The sequence below is a fragment of the Cheilinus undulatus genome, linkage group 7 (genome assembly GCF_018320785.1).
Source record: "Cheilinus undulatus linkage group 7, ASM1832078v1, whole genome shotgun sequence".
In the NCBI taxonomy this organism is placed as follows: Eukaryota; Metazoa; Chordata; class Actinopteri; order Labriformes; family Labridae; genus Cheilinus; species Cheilinus undulatus.
The window spans coordinates 31,423,549-31,444,868 of record NC_054871.1 but is presented as its reverse complement, the minus strand read 5'-3'; the positions used below and the strand labels follow the sequence as shown (position 1 = coordinate 31,444,868).

Here is a 21,320-nt window from a genome sequence, read left to right as displayed (position 1 = left end):
TTTAGGAAAATTCATTTTTATTTGAAAGTTTAAGCTTTATAAAAAACAGGTCACATTTTTATTTAGTGCTCTACCGAGCTCACTGTTTGTCAGCAGGTAGTTAGAATGATTTTAGCTCTCAGAAAACACATGACATTTGGATTGACGGTCAAAAAATGTTGACTGTGGCACGCCGGTAGTCGAGTGGTTAAGGCGCATGCCATATACACAGGCGACCTGGGTTCGAATCCGGCCCGTGGCACTATTTCCTGCATGTCTCTCCCCGCTCTCTCCCCTGTTTCTGACTCTATCCACTGTCCTATCAAATAAAGGCAAAAAGGCCAAAAATAAATCTTAAAAAAAAAAAAAAAAAAGTTGACTGTAAGGTTGTTACAGCTGTTACAGCAGGGGTGTCCAAACTTTGTTCCACAGGGGGCCACATATGGAAATATAGAGTCTGGTGGGGCGGCTTCCATTAAACTCAACGTGAGAATATTAGAGCTAGTAAAACCAGTCTAATTTAGGTTAAGAGATGCTTAGTGGTTGGATATGCTAAAATGGTTAGCGAATGGCTGATGAGGCAACTAGCAAGTCACTTTAGTAATTTTTGGTTGGCCAATCAGATTTCAGGGGGCCTTGGATGGCCTGGCCACCACTGGCTTCGCCCCTTGGTTCTGCTATTTACTGCTGTAATCCACCAGGGCGTTATAAATCAAGATGTTGCTATTATGTTGGTTGCAAGTACTTTAACCATTTACAGTGTTGTTTCAGTTCAGTCAAAGAAAAAAAATCTTCTTGTCAAAATGTTTGTTTACAGAGCTAGCATGGCAGCACTGTCAAGTGCTGAAACTAATAAGAATAATATCGTTTGGCACAAGCTTCATGCTCTGATGTGGGCCATATTACGTTTGATATAAATAATTTTTTTGCAGGCCAATCAAAACTGGACTGTGGGCCACATTTGGCCCCTGGGCTACTGTTTGGACACCCCTGTGTTAGAGGAACAGCTCAGATTTAGACTTGTGTTCTTTTAATAAAATGAAAGGTATGTACTGATATTGGCAACTGTCAAAGTGGGTTTTATGTACACCCATACAGACATTCAAAACCCAAAGGACAAATTTGTGCATCCCTAATATTGTTGATTCCTCATCAAAATAATTTCTGTTCATGATGCTACTGCAGGACGAATGACTGTTCATATACTGTATGAATGCATGTTGATGTGTTATCCATGTTAGTGTTATTTATTATTACTATTTTATTTAACAAGAACATCAACAAGTATGAGTCAATGTTAAAGGAACTCAGCTTAAGATAATTTGACCTTTTAGTTAGCTATTTTTTTTGTATGCTGTTTATGTCATTCACAAAAATACCTACAATTTCTACATTTTGAGAAAATAGAAAAAAAGAAATTCCCAGTAGCCTGTTATTGTTTACAGTGCAGTGCACTCTGGGATATCAAAAGGTTGCATCGTTCTTCTTCTACATACTCTTTTATCAGTTGAGTGTTGATGGTAAAGCATTTTTAATTTAAAACATAATCTTGGTAAAGAAGACAGAGATGATGTTATGTGCAATGGCAATAGTGTGACAACTTCCTGTCAGTGTGAAAAGACAGAGAGAGAAGCTGAGCTCATGATTGGTCTATTAGCCATATACCCTGATTGATCATAACTGTATACAGTACATATGATTCAGCTGTTTACATCTTGAGAAATGATCCTGACTCAAAAATGTCTCTGTGACTATCTGAAAACATTTTCCTGTCTCATATGCATCTAATCACCAAGCCCCATTTACCTCCAATAGCCTTTAAAATGTGGAAACTTATACTTTACATTTTTTAAAATGTGTAGGAATCTAGTTTATCATAGCTCATACACATAAAAGACGGCAGCATTAATCCAATAAGATCGACATGTCTTAATACGCAGGGCTCCAGAAGTCTAAGGGGGCTTGTTTTTGTTTGTGGGGGCTGTTTATTGTGTTTTCTATACTTTTTCATTTACAGGCTTTTTTAGATTGCTTTATTTGTGTGGTTGTGAATCTTTTAAAATCAAATAAAAATTTGCCCACATTGCTAAGGATGAAGATGAAAAACTGGAGAGTGAAATTCTTCTATAACTTATCTTTTAACTGATGATCCACCTTCTTATTTTTTACAGAGTTATATCATCACTCTATTGATCTGTATTTGCAGCCAGACTGCTACCTGCTGCAGCAATTAAGGACTTACTGTTATCTACTGTAATGTCGGCTTGAAATGTATTTCAGTGATGAACTATATGTTAAAACAAGTTTACTGACGGATCTAAAGCAACCATGACATTATAAAAGTGTCTGTACCCACAGTCTGTTGAGTGTTAGACATTCAAGGTTGCTGCTTCAGAGAGAGCTCATAAAAGCTCTTTTTTAATGATTTATCCTCATTTAGGAAGTTGGAGATGCTTTTTAACATTTTTACAAAAGCTTAAAAATTTACCTAAAGTTTCTCATCCAACTTTTATTTCCAGAGTCAAGGATAATCTTTTATACTTCACCACTTAACTCTAAGTAAGATTTTATTTTGTGTCTCTTTGCTTTCAACTCCATTTCCACTTTGCCCATTATTGTATCTCTCACAATGAGGAAGATGACAAAATAATCCCTGTGACAAATAGCATTATCAAGCAAGGTTCCAGGCTTAAGAAAGTGGAAATAAATTGAATGAAAGGCTTTCTTAGAAGCAAGAAAATAATCTAAAAACTAATGTCACACTTAAGGGAATGATAGTATGATTTCATGATTTGTTGTTGCTGAGCTTGAAAGTGAAAGAATCAAAGACTTCCTAATTTCTTGAAGATTTCCTAATAAATGCACCACAGCCCTATCTTCAGGTGTGAAATTAAGAGATGGACCCTTTGGGTTCAAGTTAAAATCAAGAAAATTAGCATTAAACTTTAAAGTTACTTGAGGGAAACTTAAAGTGTAAAAGCAATTATTCAGATTCAAGGAATTAAAGTTTGGCTCTGCGTCTGTGCAGGAACTGTATAGCCTCCAGAGATCCTTACTGCGGCTGGACAAGAGGAAGCACCTGCTCTTTCCTCAGACCGGGAACAAGGTAAACCTTTTCATTTGTACTAACACCATGACATCATGCCACTCAGTCTGCACTACTTCTCTGGAGATGTGCTTGCTGTTTAAGCTCATGGTCACATCTAGCTGCTTTATGAGCATTCTTGTAAATGTACTCGCCCATACAAGACACATTATACAGGAGAACTTCTCTAGAAGGTTCACCTAAGGGCTTAGGATGAAAACTACATAAACAGCTCAGGTGACTGATCAACACTGATCAACACTCAACATTCTTCAATCCATTTTTAAAACATGATCCTGCTTTAAAAATGGTGCAATAGTCCTGTTACATTGCTTTATTTGCACCGCTTTCCACATTATTATGCAAATGACATTTTTCTCTTATTTTCCTAAATATTCATGCAAATGACAGTCAGAATATTTTTCAAGTCATCAGCTGTTAGAGCATAACTCAAATGTTTTTGAACAAACTTCATAATGATAACCATCATTTAAAAAAAAAAATAAAAACCTCAAAATGCACTGTTCCACATTATTATGCAAAACAGAGTTTTAAAAGATTGTATAGGTTGTAAAGAACTGAAAATGGTCATTCATTGAATTTGCAGCATTAGGAGGTCATATTTACTGAAATCAAAAGCTATATTCAGGCAAAGTTACAGGTTAACATAGGAACCCTTTTTTAATATCACCTTCACTATTCTTGCATCCATTGAACTTGTGAGTTTTTGGTGAGTTTCTGCTTGAATTTCTTTGTAGGATGTCAAAATAGCCTCCCAGAGCTGCTGTTTTTATGTGAACTGCCTTCCACCTTCTTAGATCATTAGCTTGAGGATGCTCCAAAGGTTCTCAATTGGGTTGAGGTCAGGGGAGGATGGGGGCCACACCACAAGTTTCTCCCCTTTTATGTCCATAGCAGCCAATGACACAGAGGGATTCTTTGCAGCATGAGATGGTGCATTGTCATGCATGAAGAAAATTTTGCTACAAAAGGAACTGCTCTTCTTTTTGTTCCATGGAAGAAAGTGGTCAGTCAGAAACTCTATATACTTTGCAGACGTCATTTTCACACCTTCAGGGACCCTGAGGGGCCTACCAGCTCTCTCCTCATGAATCCGGCCCAGAACATGACTCTGCCACCTCCTTGCTGACGTCACAGCCTTATTGGGACATGGTGGCCATCCACCAACCATCCACTACTCCTCCATCTGGACCATCCAGGGTTGCGCGGCACTCATCAGTAAAAAAGACAGTTTGAAAATGAGTCTTCATGTATTTCTGGGCCCACTGCAACCATTTCTGATTGTGAGCATTGGTTAGGGGTGGCTGAATAGTAGATTAATACACAACTACAAGCCTCTGGAGGATCCTACACCTTGAGGTTGGTGGGACTCCAGAGTCACCAGCAGCTTGAAATACCTTTTTGCTGCTTTGTAATGGTATTTTAGCAGCTGCTCTCTTAATCTGATGTGTCTGTCCGTCAGAAACCTTCCTCATTATGCCTTTATCTGCATGAACCCATCTGTGCTCTGAATCTGCCATAAATGTCTTTTATGTTAACATGTAACTTTGCCTGTTAAGATGTTTTTGATTGAAATAGCTTTTGATTTCAGTAAATATGACCTCCTAATGCTGCAAATTCAATGAATGACCATTTTCAGTTCTTTACAACCTATAAAATCTTTTAAAACTCTGTTTTGCATAATAATGTGGAACAGTGCATTTTGAGGTTTTTATTTTTTTATTTTTAAAATGATGGTTATCATTATGAAGTTTGTTCAAAAACATTTGAGTTATGCTCTAGCAGCTGATGACTTGAAAAATATTCTGACTGTCATTTGCATGAATATTTAGGAAAATAAGAGAAAATGTCATTTGCATAATAATGTGGAAAGCGGTGTAATGACTCTGTTAACTGGCAACAACATTTTTTTTGAAAACAGAGGTCTGTGAATATTCTAGGTTTGGTTGTTCATTATATTTTTAAAACTAGAAAAGCACTCGGAGAGCGCAGACCTCCACCATTAACCCTATCTCCCAATTGTACAAAATCCTTAAAAAAAATTCCTGGATCCAGATGGTGATCTGGATCACTCCCAAAATCTGATCAGTTCTTCCTTATGCCATTTGTGACATTTCCTGAAAATGTCATCAAAATCCATCCATGACTTTTTGAGTTATGTTGCTAACAACAAACTAATTAAGCCTGCTGATCACATATCCTCCTTGGCGGAGGTAATAAACTTAACAGGTGTACATTTAATGTAAAAGAAACTAATAAAAACAGCCACAGATGCACTTGGCTGAAAGTCACCAGCTAACGTGGTCACTTGCTAAACAGATAGTATGATTTTATTTCCAATAGTTTTACAGGTTCAAGAACTGACTTACACTATATTGCCAAAAGTATTGACTCACTTGCCTTGACTTGCATATGAACTTAAGTGTCATCCCATTCTTAATCCATAGGGTTTAATATAATATCAGTCCACCCTTTGTAGCTATAACAGTTTCAACTCTTCTGGGAAGGCTTTCCACAAGGTTTAGGACTGTGTTTATGGGATTTTATGACCATTCTTCCAGAAGCGCATTTGTAAAGTTCATCCACACCAAACTCTCTCATCCATGTCTTTATGGACCTTGCTTTGTGCACTGGTGCACAGTCATGTTGGAACAGGAAGGGGCCATCCCCAAACTGTTCCCACAAAGTTGGGAGCATGGAATTGTCCAAAATCTCTTGGTACATTCAGAGTTCCTTTCACTGGAACTAAGGGGCCAAGCTCAGCTCCTGAAAAACTACCCCACACCATAATCCCCCCTCCACAAAACTTTACACTTGGCACAATGCAGTCAGACAAGTACCATTCTCCTGGCAACCGCCAAACCCAGACTCATCCATCAGATTCCCAGATGGAGAAGCGCAGTTCGTCACTCCAGAGAACATGTCAACACTGCTCTAGAGTCCAGTGGCTTTCACAAATGTTTGTACAAACAATCTACATGCCTAGGTGCTTGATTTTACACACCTGTGGCCATAGAAGTAATTGGAACACCTGATTTCAATTATTTGGATGGGTGAGTGAATACTTTTGGCAATATAGTGTATTCAACATTTGTCATCAGCTACAGTATATGGAAAAAAGTATTTGGCCACACCTGTTGATTTAATTTCAGGTGTTTCAATAGGCCTGTTGCGACAGGTGTATAAAATCATGTACTTAGCCATGCAGTCTACATTTACGAACATTTGTGATACAAAATGGGTTGTTCTGAAAGCTCAGTGCCTTCAGGCTTGGCACTGTGATGGATGCCACCTTTGCAATAAGACGGTAAGTGCAATATCCCCCCAGCTAGAGCTTTGTCTGTCATCTGTAAGTGATATTATTAGAAAGTGGAAGTGTTTAGGAACAACAGCAACTCAGCCACGGAGTGAAAGACCACATAAAGTTATAGAGTGGTGTAAACAACTGCTATGGCTCATGGTGGGTAAAAGTTGACAACACAGCTGATTCCATAGCTAAAGACTTCTGAACTTCCACTGACATTAATGTAAGCACAGACAATGGACTATGGAGCAGTGGAAACATGTGCCTCATAGCACAAAGTAAGGTTAATGAAGACAGGGTTTGAGGAGTTCAGTGTGGAAGATCTTGACTGGTCTGCACAGGGCCCTGGCCTCAACCCAGTCAAGCAACTTTGAGATTAACTTGAATGGAGATTGTGAGCCAGGCCTTCTCGTCATTAAAGTTTCTGTCATTGTTGCCCCTACCACGGTGTTCACTGTCGCATCCTCTCTGTCACAGTGCCAAATGTGCATACTGCATGTCCATATTGTGTTAATTTTAAAACAAGTGCTCAGAAACTGCACCAAACTGACATATGGGATGCATGGCAGCCATTAGTTAACAGCAAGTATACCTCTGATCATACCTTAGCTTGCACAATACCTGCCCAACACCCGTATGGTTCATTTATTTTCTTTACTTCTTCTATCGCTTTACTTCTTTATTTATGATATTGTTGATATGTATCATGATGTTTTTATTTGATATACTTTATTTTTTCTCATATAGAAAAAGATGTGGAGTGGTTTATTTATCTGTTGCTGTGTTGTACTGGTTCTAGTTGCAGCTATTTAAGCCTCTAAGTAACATCTGCGTCCTTAAAGTAGCCCGTCATACCATCAGGTCTGTGTTTACTTATTGATTCAAGATGTCTGTGGCTGCTGTTCAGCTATACTGAGTTCTTTCACTGTGCTTGTTATCACGCAGTGGCTATATAAAACTGTGTAGGTGTGTGATAAAGTTTGGCATTTGTTTCCCTGTTGTGTAACTCTGTTGCACACATGTACCCAGACAGTGTCTTGTCTGGAAATGTTTGAATGTGTGAGTCTGACTGGGAGTCTTGTTTGTGTGTGGATATAAGAGTTTGTGTGCTTGTATGACCTCTCTCTCCTCCTGCTACTGAAATGCAGCATTCTGTCTTGACAGCTCACCTCCAGTCGTGGCGGCCTCCCTGCAGTGAAATCAAATCTCTGTTTAGTCAGGCTGCTTATTGAGTTAGGGCTTCAAAACACAGGTGTAGTGCCAGCAGAACAGACAAGACAGGCCTTAAAGACCACCCCAGGCTGCCTGCTTATGCTATTAAAGGCCTCTGTGTTGTTTTTGATTTGATTTAGCAAGGGCGGTCAACTTGCCGATCGATTTTGCATCAAGTTGCTGTGGATTTCCTTTTCGTGGACTAATGTAACCTCTCTTTGCAAAGTGATGCCAAAGGAGAAGTCAGATGTAGGAGTAAGAAGGCAGAGTGGCCTGGACAGTTTCTGAGGAACTTAGCTTTTGAAAATTCTGATCATACAGCAAAAACAGGAGTGTTGATATTTTAGTGTTCAACATTTTAGAGGGTTTTTTTTTAACTCCCAAAGTGTAATTTTACTCCATTCAGAGTGAAATTTTGTCAAAATATCTAAATGTGCTCCAAATCTGTGACTGTGCATTACTCCTGCAGTTTGTATATGACAGCTGTCTCTGTTTGTAACTGGTAATGTAGATTCCACACTGCAGGGGATTTTGTTTTGCATCAGCTCTCTTGTTTGGATGTTGATGCTCGCCATCTGTCCATCTTTCTGTTTGTCTGTCTTTTTCTGCTACTGTCACTCTAATATTACAAATTAAATATTCTGTGCTTGAACAACTTGGTTACATTGTTGTGGTTTAAAAACTTTGACTTGCAGGCATGATGAAAAAGTATTTTTGAGAAAAAACACTAGATAATGATAAATAGATTAAAACTTGCCATAAATAGCAGTCAATCACTGAGGCAAAGAGAGGCAGAGTTCATGAATACACTGTGGATTTGGTGAAGAAGTAATGAATTCAGCTTGACATTTAAACACTTTTTTACCACGCCTCAGGATGAGTTTGAACAAGACATTTGAAGGAAAAACTTGCAATAATAAATTATTTTAACTATAAAAATAGCAGAGAGTGGATTTGTTTAAAAATATCTGATTCTGTAAGATGAATGCAGTGTTGTTGAAGCAAACTTTACTTTCTTTGATAGGCTTTACAGTCTGCTAGAATGGGAAATATAACATTCATGAAAGAAGAACCAGACATTTATTTAAAAAACCTTTAAAATTGTGGGTAAAATTAGTCAAAATGCATATCCAGGAATACCCCAATTAAAATGAATGATGTATTTGAACCATTTGAAATACGAGCATGGACAAAGTGTTATTAGACAGGTAACACTGAAGTTTCTCCCCAAACTATCTGACCCACTGGAGCTGCTACTGTTATTGAGTAGTACAACAAAACCAAAATTGTTTCTTTCCAGTCTGAATTTGTATTATGAAACAGAGGCCTGTAGATGACTTCAGCTGGGAAATATTATATATTATTAGCTGGAAACTCAACTGGACTAAAGCATGAAACTTTAGCTAGGTCAGGTTCAAAGATGATAACAATAGGACAGAAAATGAGGATTTATCACCTGTTTTTTCTTAGGAGAAGACCAGGAGTTTCAAACTGGAAAGGCCAGAAGGCTTGACGTTTGTTTTATATAGCACTACAAATAATTGCCTGGAAAAAAGATTATTACAGCGCTCCGCTCAGAATCTGTTGTAGCATCTCATCCTGTGTTTACATGAGCCAGTCTGGGGTCCTTCACAGACTTAGATGAGTCAGGATTTTGCGCAAGTATTCCCTGCACCGTTTTTTGATTGAAAGCATTGTTGCAGCATTCTTTATAAATCAGAAATATGATACATTGCTCTATAAAGCATTATTATTATTATAGTATTATAAAATTATAATAGTATTTTAATTTTCATATTACATTTTATTTATTTAAAATTTTTCAAGTCATGATATTAGGCTGTTTTCCATTTTGTTTTTTATTTTGTTTATTTTTTGTTTTCCTTTTTATGTCTTATGTTTAATGAATCACAGGCTGTACCAACAATCACTGATAGTCTTTCTTAACACTAGATATAATAAAAGTATTGATTGATTGATTGATTCAAATGCATATTTCAAACATGTTTTTTTTAAGTATAAGCTGCGCTAAAGAAAAAAGAAAAAAAATCATAAGTGAGGGACATCTAGAGTTATAAATCTGGGACTTTTTGACCCCAAAACTGAGGTACAAACCGAACCATGAGCTCTATGAACTGTTTTACACCCCTAACATGTATATTTTCATCACTGCCTCATCTTAAACCATTTTGAGTTTCCTTATTCATTTACTATTTTTGGACGGCTTTTTAAACAATTATCCATTATGTTTGGAAAAATATGTCACTTTTTAAAAGTCAGGCTACCATGTTTCTATATGAACTTTTTTCAACCAAGACATTTTTTGTCTTATTTTGAAAAAAATCAAACCTTTTTAAATTTGGCTGTTTTATTTTACTAATTTGGACAACTATCTGTTCAACTGTGTAACTTTTAAAAAGTTTTCAAACCCTTTTCTGATGCTTTGGCGCTGTTTCAACGTCACATTTGAACTTTTCACTCTCTTTTATAGTTGCACAATTACTGCTGGTTGAGAACATTCCTGCAAACAGTCCACAGCGTTTAGCATGAACATACAAATGGTCTTTATCAGATTTTTTCTCTATTATAAAATTTTAGAGCCAATGTACCTTGGAGAATGTGCTGGAAATAAAAAACACTTTGAGATAAACAAGACAACATGCACACACACCCAGAGACCCACAGGCAAAGCTAATGTAAACACAGTAAATGACCCACGGCCCATGAGAGGCAGCCAACTGAACACAAGCCATTTTTCTTTATTACAATGACAACCACTATAGGTTCACTGTTCACTTGGACTCATTTGTCACCTGTTTTTTTAGGCTTTAAAAGCATGAGTGTTTGCTGCAATGTTGTATGAGTCGTTGGCTAATTGCAGGACATTTCTCAGTCTCTCAGCCCAGTGAACTTTCTAAAAAAAACCTTTTTGTAGTTTGTGCTCTGGTTCTTTTAAGGTTTTTCTGGCTAAAAAGGGACTCACACAACAGAACTATATTTGGGACCATGTTTATAAGTGTCAGCAGTTGTATGGCTGCTTTCTACAAAAGGTCATGCAAAGTGATATATTCAGTAAATGTTATCAGTTTTATCCATCTAGACTAAACTAAACATGTAAAGATTGTCTGTTAAGTCTAACAAAAGAAGCTGGCCAGCATTCAGTACATACGTTATCCCCTCAAGGCTTGTAACTCATGCAAGTACACACATACATGTACACACAGAAATCTCTGAGCCTGTCCTTAGTGACTTTACGTGCAGTTTTTCTGATTTGAGCCATGATTAAGAGCAGTTGTGTTTTTCTTTGTGTGCACCTGGTCTGTATGCTGTTCTCATTTCCTCTCTGCCTCCTCACCTCATCATATGTTTTTGTCTTTTGAGTTTTTTTGCACTCCCCTGTGGCCTGCATGGGAAATGAGTTTTAAATTGCAAGGATAAAGTTTGAGGAATCAGATATGTCATCAGTTTCTGGAATTAGAGGATATGAGGAAACAATGAGGCTGTTTTAACATTTATTCTCTGGACAAGTTACTTTTTAATGAAGAGATAAGCCGTTTTCCACAAAGTGTTATGTGATCTTGTAATGAGATTTCAAGCACTTTCCTACTTTGAAAGCAAAGCTCCTATGAGTTTTGAGTTGGTTATGAAATAGACTAAAACTAATATTAATACCTCTTGATGACCTGCAATAGCAAACAAGACCATAAGCATAAAGATTATTTCTATTTAGCCACTAAGGATGCCCCAATTGATTGACAACTGATAATCTTCATTCTAAAATATGGGATTTTTAGATTGGAATCAACGCTTCCGGTTATTGATGCCCATCCACATTGTTAACATGGTCAGTTGTTTGGTCGAAAAACTTATGTCCGACCAACATCAGCCCCCCCCACCCCCCCATGCGCTGACCAGGGGGCAGAAGCGGTAGAGCACAGCTGACTGAAACAGAGTGACATGCCGCTGGGGACAGAGGAGCAATGCAGCTCTAGGAATTACTGGTAGAGAAGCGCACAAAGCGACGCAGAGTGGGATATTTTCTGATACTTTTACAGCAGTAACGCTCAGAAACAATGCATCTTCAACTTGTCACAAAATTGCAGGCTGTTTGTATTGAAGTGGTGCTGCTGAGTGTCTTTGCTCTGCCCACCCTCACAGCATCAACTCCAGTGGTCAGTTTAATTCATCTGTCAGCAAGTAGGCTGCGTAGTATCATCTCCTTTTATAATCTCCTTAAAGTGTTCACATTAGCATTAGCTTCTCTTACAGACCGAAAGCACAGGAGATAAAAGACAATGTCTGCTGGTCATTTAGTCCCGACTAGCGAACTTTATCTCTCTCACTTCAGTAAATAAACGCTGTGTGCTGTCTGCTTTATGCTCGTAAATGACACTGTGTGGGCTGGATTATTGATTACAGTTATAAATGAATTAAAACAATGATCTGGGATTATTTTGTAGGCTATATGAGTTTAAAGAGTTACCGTGCCGGGATCACAGAGATCATATGATCAAAGGCAGGTGCGCGCTAATCGTCTCACAATTATTTATTGTTTTTTTAGTACGAAGAGATGAGCCTAAAAAATGTATGAATGTTTCAAAAGGCTTGTAATGTTCATTTTAGGATCATTTAGAGTTCCAAGCAGGTGCAGTAAGGAGCCTGTATGGTTTAAACTGTCCCCAACAAGGTGATTTATTTTATTATTTTTTTATTGTTTTACCTGTACGACCAATCAATTGATTGGTGCCTGGGTGCGATTTTGGTTGACCAAGTTTTTCTTTAGTTGACTACAGGCCTACGAATAAAAAGGTAATTCTGTTTATAAAAAGGGGGTTTAAATTCTACAATGGCTATATTGTACTGCAGCATAAATAAATGACATTTATTTTTGTTGCTTTGATTAGAGTGGTTATCATTCAGGTTGAAAATGAAATATCGATATCACAGCTTAACTTTACAATGGATCAGGATTTTCCTGACCTCCATGGGCCCCCAGTTCGGCTGGGCCCCAGAAAGCTCTCCCCTTTATCCCCCCTTATGGGAGGCCTTGGTAATGGGGATCTCATTCATAGATAGTTGGTACTGGCAGAAAAAAAAAAAAACACCCTGACAGTGTTGCATTAAAAGATTAAAAGACATTTTTGGACATGATTATGAATTAGAAAGATTAATGGAAACTTCTGTAACTCCTTATTACTTGAAGAAATGGGTTTTTATATACACACAGATATCTAATGCAAAGACAAGTGACTTAATCTAGAAAACATCCCATTTAAATGCATCCGTCTGCTTGTTTAATGAGCGTGTAGGCATAAGTATCTGTTTCTAAATCATCACAGGGATTATTGCTGGATATTCAGCCGCTCTAGTGCTTCTTGAGTTCTTTGCTTTTTCAAATATCTTTTCATGCTGTGTCAAAATAAAGACAATGAATTCTACATTCCCAGTGTTAAAGTAGCTTGTAGAGATTTATGTTCCCTTGTTTCTTGTCCTCTGCTGTATCATTGAGATAGTTTTCCTCTATCAGAGAGGATCTGTGCTGCGTGTCAGTGGCCAAGCCGCTGCACCTCCGTGTCCTCTGATTAATGACTGTGTCTCTTCTCCTCCGCAGACTGCCGTTCGAGCAAGATGTTGAACAGGGAAACGTGGCCCACTTGGGTGACTGTGACGGTAAGAGAAGTGATTCTCAAGCTGTGTGCATGTATGTGTGTTTGCCTACAAGTGTTTGAGCTAATAGCTTCCCTGTCTTAGGCCGGATCCTTATGTAACTTGTATATCTTCAGTGTAAATAATACAGAAAAGAGAGGGGGGAAAAGCTGGGTAGTTTTAGTTTATATAAGAGGAAATCCACAAACAAACACAGAGAAAAGTCCCCATCCTTCTCTGAAGTGCTCTGTAGTTTCTCACTTCTCCCAAGTGCCAACAATACCAACATGAAGATGATATGCTGGTCTGGTATTGTCTAAGCTTTCAGGAGCAATCCCTCTGTATGTTTTAGCGAGCTTTGTTCTCTTTGCTGTTTACTCTGTCCTTACTTGTATGCTATCTTTGCCTTGGTTGAGTGGGTTTTGTTGCATATATTGTGCTTAATTATATTCAACTCTAGCTTGAATCCCCCCCCCTTGATGGTTCCCTCTTTTTTCCCTCCCTGTCCATATCATTATGAAAATAGAAGTGGTACACAGCCAAGTGAAATATCTATTCCAGATACACAGAGGTTTTTGGATACTCCCATGGCACCCCACTCTCTTTGATCTGAGCGCTAATTCCAATGCGTGCAAATTAATCCTGTGCTTCTGAAAGTTCCCCGAGTTCATGTGCCATGCTCCCTGAGAAAAGAACAGATAAATATTGCATAATCGTGACTAGCGTACAGCTCTAATCCTGTTTCAGATGGGCACTCCGTTTGATGCTGCTCGCTCACTTCAGGGTCCTCTGACCACCAAAACCACAGGGGGACGGCCTCTGTAACTGATGGCTGATGTTCGCTGTATGCATGGTGAAGTCAAGCTAGTTCTTTATCTTCACTGAGCTTCAGTCAGTTCATCTTCCAGAGGGTTTGTGTTATTTAAAACAGATCCTGTTGTGCACATAGATACCTTTTGATTCCTCCTTTTCTGCTAAAACAGTATAAACTACATCATTCCTCCCCCACAAGATTCCTCCGCTTCAGCAGATACATACTGTGGTGCATGGAGCTTGTAATTAAAAGTGCAACATCTAAGATCATTACTGCACTTACTGTACGTAGTGTACCAGTGGATCAGAGATCAACATAATTACTCTTGTTCAAGTTAAAGCTAATGGAGAGTTTTACAAGTTCTGGTCTTACATGTTATATGACCTCTGGTGCAAGGTCCCAGGTCAGAGAAAATAATGATATAGATGCTAAAAGTGTTCTGGCTGCATGCTTTAGATCGGGGGTCATCAATTATAACTTAGCTAGGTTCCACTGTATGAATTATCCTGTAGCAAAGGGTCAGAATGTTTATTTATGACATGATTCAGTCCAGTTCATAATGAACAAGCACTGATGTTTATTATGAGTAAGAGGTTTGTGGGATTATAAAATGACAATATTGATCAACCAATCAGTCTTTGTATATCGCCAATTCATAGCGATAGGAAGTGAAAAAAAAACAGTTAGGAATTAGAGAAAATTGGGGAAATTTAGAATGATAAAGCTCTTTATTTAAATTCAAATTTTAACAATTTTATTAATCCCTCAAGGGGCAATGGTTCAGAGGAGCTTGTGCATTTAAACACAGTGACAGCAACGATACGTATAAAAAGACCTAAGAACAAATGCTGGTCTAAATTAGGCTGAAAAATTCATAAATAGACTAAAAACAATAGAAATTAGTCTACTAAAAGGATTTAAAGGATCTGTGACGGTAAAAAGAGGAAAGACTGTAAGAGATATAAAAACATTAGACCTAATGAGCATTTAGTAATCTGATTACAGAGGAAATGATTTAGAATGACGGTTAGTTTTACAAACAGATAAAACAACATTTCAGGGCTGACTGAGAAAGAATTCAGTTTTCACAAAAGATAAATGATCTGTTGCCCCTTTTTGATATTTGCCTCATTGTCAACATCAAATTGAAGTTGATAATCCAAATATGTGCCTTAATATTTGTATGACCTAACAATCTCAACATTTTTGTTATGAATGATGCAATCCTTGGCCCTTTCTCTCTCTTACAACTAAAATCAAAGATTAGCTCCATAGTTCTACATACATCTAACTCAAAAAAGTTAGCATCACCCCAGGAAATTACATTAGATAAACCCCTTCTGTGATCTGACATTGGACCTTGGAGAAGGGACAGCAAAGCTGTGTCATCAGAAAATTTAAGAATTTCACTTCATCAAACATGACTGATTTGCCTGGCGGTATTGACATCACAAATAGCTCACTCAGTCTTGGGGACTAGCTGCACCCCTTAAGAAGTTTTTCTCCCTCCTTTTGTCAGAAACATTCTTGGCTCATGTTGATGTATTAAGCAAATACACGCTGCAGTGTAAGCAACTAGGTCATGATGTGTTCACACACAAACGGTCTCTTCTAATTGAACCACATGGGCTGGTTCCTGTTCTAAAAAAGTTTCCTTTCTTCCATTTTTGTTGTACTTTAAATGACATTTAAGAAGCCAAACAGGTACCAAATGAAGAGCTTCATGGGAGTCAAAAGACCGACTGTTGTTGTTAAGCTGAGTCAAATAATCCGGATCTCTAAAAAGAGACTGTTTTCCCATCACAACAAGCAAAGTCAGACTGATGTCTGCTATGGAAACACAAGCAGGATCAGGGTTTACCATGACAAACTCTGCTGAACCACACCAGACTGCTTGGTGGAAGCGGACCATACAAGCATTCTCTGACAGTTTTCATCCAGGCTTTAGACGGAGGCTTTTAATCCCTGCTGTTGCCGTTTCGTCATGAGCTTATAAACTTTTTTTTTTTGCCCAAATATGTCACTAAAGTCAGGACAAGATTGGGTTTGTTTGCAATCTGAGCACATGGTACATCTGTAAACAGCACTAAACATCAACTTTTCAGCTGTAACTTTTGACAGGGCTTTTCTGTGCAGAAATCCCTTCCTTTGCAGAAAGCCCCCCATCTGGAGTTCTACACTGTTACTTACATGCAGCTCTCACACTTTCTCTTGCTTATTGCAATTAGTGAGCTTGAGCTCATCCTGTTAAGTTTTAAATATGAGACAAAACTGTGCTAGCCGTCCCCTGTGTCAGTTAGAGCTGGGTATTTCCCTCAGCCTCACAGTATATGTGTTACAGTGCAGGACCATGATACAATACATATTGCGACATACATAGATTTTGGATTATAAATAAATCAGCTAAGAGTCTGACTATTCTCGATTAAAAGCTCTATTTTCATTGTCGTCTTTACTTAAACATGATTCACTCTGCTTCTCCTGCTGTGTGTCTTAGACCTGACTGCTCCATTTAATCTCACACTTGCCTTTTCACTATTGTGCCCAGTCTGAGTAAAGGACTGGTTGAGTAGTGTCACGTTCCCTCCTGAGGTCACAGACAAATTCTAAAACAATTAATATTGAGGCAAGAGGAGCTGTGGCATTTACAATACACTACTGTAAAAAAAGCATCAAAAGCTGCTCTGTTTATCATAGACATGGGTCTTCATAGATTGGTATCTGGGTCCAGATTCTGTAGATCATTAAGGTACTTTACTATCTGTGTCAGTTCTGGAAAGACTGTATAGAGGGATGACAACTGCCTTAACTGCCTCCCACTGTACAAAAAGGAGCCATGGTATTGAGGTCATGCTGCTTCAGCTAATGAAAACACACGTCTGAGTTATTGACAAGATCCCTCAGGTTGGTGCAGTCCACAGAGGAACAGATTGTTGTGTCAGAAAGAAGCAGAAACTCACAGTTACAGAAAATGGATGACTTGGTTTCATGTTTGTTACATTTCCTCTTCCCCTTCCTTCTCTACTCTAGTTAAGAACACTGAAAGGAGCAACATTTGTCAACACAGCTGTCCCTAATGCCATTTGTACTTTTCCTTAGCATCAGATGTCCACTTTCCTGCAAGGACGGTGTCTGTGATTTAACGTTCAATCCTGTGGCTTTTAAGGGAGATCGATTATTCCCTCAAATCGAAGCAGCCAAGCAAAAGATGTACGAACTTTGATTTCTTTCTCAGTGACTCACCTAAAATACTCACTCATGTGGATTTACGCCTCGCTGCGTTCACCTGCAGTCTCACGTCAGGTAGAATTTGAAGCTGACTGTTGAGGTACTTTATTCTGCAGAATCTATCATGGTTCAGACAAATTAGTCCCCATTTGTACGTCACTGAGTTCAAAGGCATCTGCTGAATGGAAGTAATGTAGTTGTAATGCTTGAATGAAGTCATATTTGAATGAAGTGTCATGATAACTCAAAGCCTGTTATAATTAGGTTAAAGCACCTTTACAAAACATATTCAGGATATTTTTCCTGGCTTGTTGGTCACCAGTCTGATCACATGGAAACAAATATTATTCATTACCTCCTTAAAGGAATGTCAACATTTTAGACACCGCTACTTTTTGATACCACAATGTCATACAATACATTCCTCATCAAGGCCACCTATAAGGAGATAAAGGGGAGGTTTGTGTGGCCCAGCCACACTGGGGGCCCATGGCGGTCAGGAAACTGATTGTTCATTGTAAAGTTAAGCTGTGATAACTGTTTCTTATATTTAACCTAAATAATAACCATTCTAATCAAAGCAACAAAGAATTAATTTTATTTGTGCTGGAGTACAATATAGCCTTTTTTTAAATGTAATTATTATTTAATTTTTATTTCTTAAAATAGAATTACCTTTTTCTGTTGATGTTATCAGTGTGGATAGGCACACTGAACTTAGCCATTAGGAAGGTAAGAGTCAGACTTCATAGCTAAGCCATGATGGGAACGAACGTCAGGATGCCAGGAAATAAAGTGCAAAATACCAAGGCAACTTAACTGGAAAAGAGTTGAATAACTGTTAAAAGACAAGAAATGTGTGAAGGATGGCAAAAAATGGCTAAGGATTGGCCAAAATTAAGTGGCAAAAATGGGCAAAAAGTGACAAAATGGGTTAAAGTTGCAAAAAGAAAAGGCAAAATTATGCAAAAAGGTGGAAGCATTGGTAGAAGTGGCAAAAGAGGGTGAATGGTTGGAAGAATTGGTTAAATTTGGCTAAAAGATGGGAAAAATGGTGAAAAAAGTGGAAAAATGGGCATTAAGTAGGAAAAAATATGTTAAAAGTTGCAAACAGGGGCAAAAAGTAGCAGATATTGTTTAAAAATGGCAGGTCTGGGGGGTGCAAGACATCATAGCTAAACCATTATATGCACAATCGTCAAAATGCCCAAAAAAGAGTGGAAGAAACTGAGTCAACTTTACTGGAAAAGGAATGAATAATTGTGAAAGAGTCAAAAACATAGGTCAAAGAATGGCAACAAAAGTGGCAAAAATTGGCAAAGATGGATGAAAAGCCACAAAAAATTGGTCAAAAGTGGCAAAAGAACTGGCATGAAGGTGGGAAAAGTGGGGTTAAAAAGTAGCAGGGATAAATAATTTCAACATCAGACCCAAAAGCTTGGCACACTTATTTATTTATTTATTTATTTATTTGTGACATGGGACAATGCACATTAATGGACATAAACATGTAAATGTGCCAGATTGTAGCCATAGGCTAATTTCCATATGTAGTCCCCGGCAGGATGATGGTATATACAAGAAAAAAGTACATTAAAAATTTACATAAGAGTCAGACAACACCAAAACATGACAACATAGATGATACAATAAAATACAAAGACCCAAATAAAACAGTACTTAGCTTAGGACAGACCAGAGATAAACTGACCATTCCAGTTAAAGTGCATAAGGCATACAATAAAGTGCTGTAGTGCTAAAGTGCAAGTGTACTGATATATTGCACATGGTCATTAGTGTGCTTAGAGAAGAAATTGCACATCGCCCTTGGCCTGGTTAGATAAAGTGATAATATTATTGCACATAGCCCTATTGCACATAGTTAGCATTAAACAGATGTGTTCATGCATACATTATTGCACTAAGAAAAAACATACATAAGTGTATCTATGTATGTATTATTGCACAAAATATGCATACATATCTGTATATAAGTATGTATGCATAGAAATATTGAGATGGTTAAACATGGTCACATTTCTGGTTTGTCCTGAGCCATACTTTCAGATTACCCTTGAAACTTGCAAAGCTGAAGCGTTCCCTGACAGAGAGTGGTAGAGTGTTCCACAACATGCTTCCTCTGAAAGATATGACATTTTGCCCAAAGGTGGAGCGCCTAAGAGGTATCTCGTCTAATAGTTGCTCTGGTCAGTCTAGTTGACGACTCACTTATTGTTTTCTGTTTGATGTAATCATTTAGTGGAGGCGGTGCTAGCCCATGTAAGACTTTATATATCAGGCAGGCAATTTTAAATTTTTGAAAATTTTCAAAGCTCAAGAGCTTGTACTTTTGAAGGATATTACAGTGGTGGTATGAGAGCGGTTTCCTGTCCAGTATTTTTTTTTTTTTTTTGTAATTCTTTTTTTATTGTTTTAAATGACATTAGAAAAACATACAAAACTGTGTGGTGTAACTTCACCCATACAGTTAACAAGAACATGAAGACCTTACAGATTTGATTTGGTAGGGGAGTCCAAAATAAATAAGAAATAAATAACATATATAAAACTACATGAAAATAATAGAAAAAGAATGAATAGATTCAAAGACCAAGGAGGAATTCATATAATGTTCATAAGAAGAGTTTACACGAAGTCTGGTCTGGAAGTAGAGACAAATGTAATCCATTTTGCCCAATTTTCAGTGAACTCATGTTTTTGTGTTCTCAAGCTAAAATTTATTCTTTCCATCACAAAGATGTTATATACCAGGTCAATCCATTCATTTACATTGGGTATCTCCCTTTTCAACCATTTTCTGGTTAGGCTCTTTTTACATGCCACCAATAGTATTCTTAACAGCTACTTATCCTTCTTCCTCCATTCCTGTCCAGTATTTTTAATGCTCTTTTATACAGGGATTCAACAGGTTTAAGATATGATGTTCCTGTAAGTGACCAGCTAGTTATTCAGTAGTCAATGTGCAAGATTTTTCAGCTTCAAAATGATGTAACTGCTATCCAGGATGCTAGCATCAATGCTACTGATCCAGCACACATGCAGTGACATCATCAGTAAATCACAACTGGGGAGAGCCTATTTACTGGGGTTTTTGGGGGCACACCTGATTCTGTGGTCAGGCCTGTTCCCCATTATTCTTATAAGGGGTTGACAAATTAATGTTATGGTCAATTATCAGGGTGGGCATTAGGGCTTTGGCTGATTATCTGTATCAGAATTTTATTTTACCAATGACTGATAAGATTGATTAATTAAAAGTGTGCTATTTTAGCTCTGCTGTGAGGTGTGACCTCCCTCTGGCTCTGCTTTCATTCTCCACTGTCTCTATCTAATGCACCACCCACAACATTATCTCTTATTGGTCACATTAACAGCTATTAATTGTCATCAGCCCTGAAAAATCTGTATCAGTAGACCCCTAATTCTTATCTTAGGTCATATTACATATATTAAAAAAATCAGAGCATTTAGTTAAGTTCTTCTTTCAACCCAAAGCTGCCAAGGGAGAGCAATGGTGAGCCATCCAAATTTCCTGGCCAGCAAATACCAATATTAATCAATTTCTTTGATACCTCTATCTATTTTGAGCAAGTCTTATCCAGCAGCTCACTTCAATCTCTTAAATCACTGCAAAAATGTTCATAAAAACCTGATGAAAAGGACACAAAAGAACAAGAAAACACAAAGTGGATGCAAATTTAGTATTCCCTCTAGATCACTCACCAGACAAATTCAATTTCCTTCTCCTAAAGCAGCATGCTGACCCATTTCAACAAGAACAGGCAGTGTACCAGCTAAAATTTCAAGACAAAAGAAATGTTTTTTTCATTATTGTCAAGAAGACAAAAACATTTCAATCTCATTTTCAAAAACACTTTCACGATAAATATGCAGCTTTATTCTCTGACCTTTTTTTCCTTTTCATATTTTACCCGTGAAACAAAATCTACTGCGTCTTTGAGTTACAAAAACTGCCTCATCTATTTAACAGCATATACCCCATAATGCAG

The 21,320-nt window shown here is 37.8% G+C and overlaps 1 protein-coding gene across 1 annotated transcript in view; it reads left to right on the top strand.

The window, feature by feature from the left end:
• Positions 1–21,320, top strand: part of sema6bb (sema domain, transmembrane domain (TM), and cytoplasmic domain, (semaphorin) 6Bb) — a 228,068-nt gene that overhangs the window by 162,800 nt on the left and 43,948 nt on the right. The window contains exons 15-16 of the mRNA XM_041790994.1: positions 3,008–3,085; positions 13,213–13,271. Coding sequence (XP_041646928.1) covers positions 3,008–3,085; positions 13,213–13,271 — 137 coding nt within the window. The remainder of the gene's footprint in view (positions 1–3,007; positions 3,086–13,212; positions 13,272–21,320) is intronic.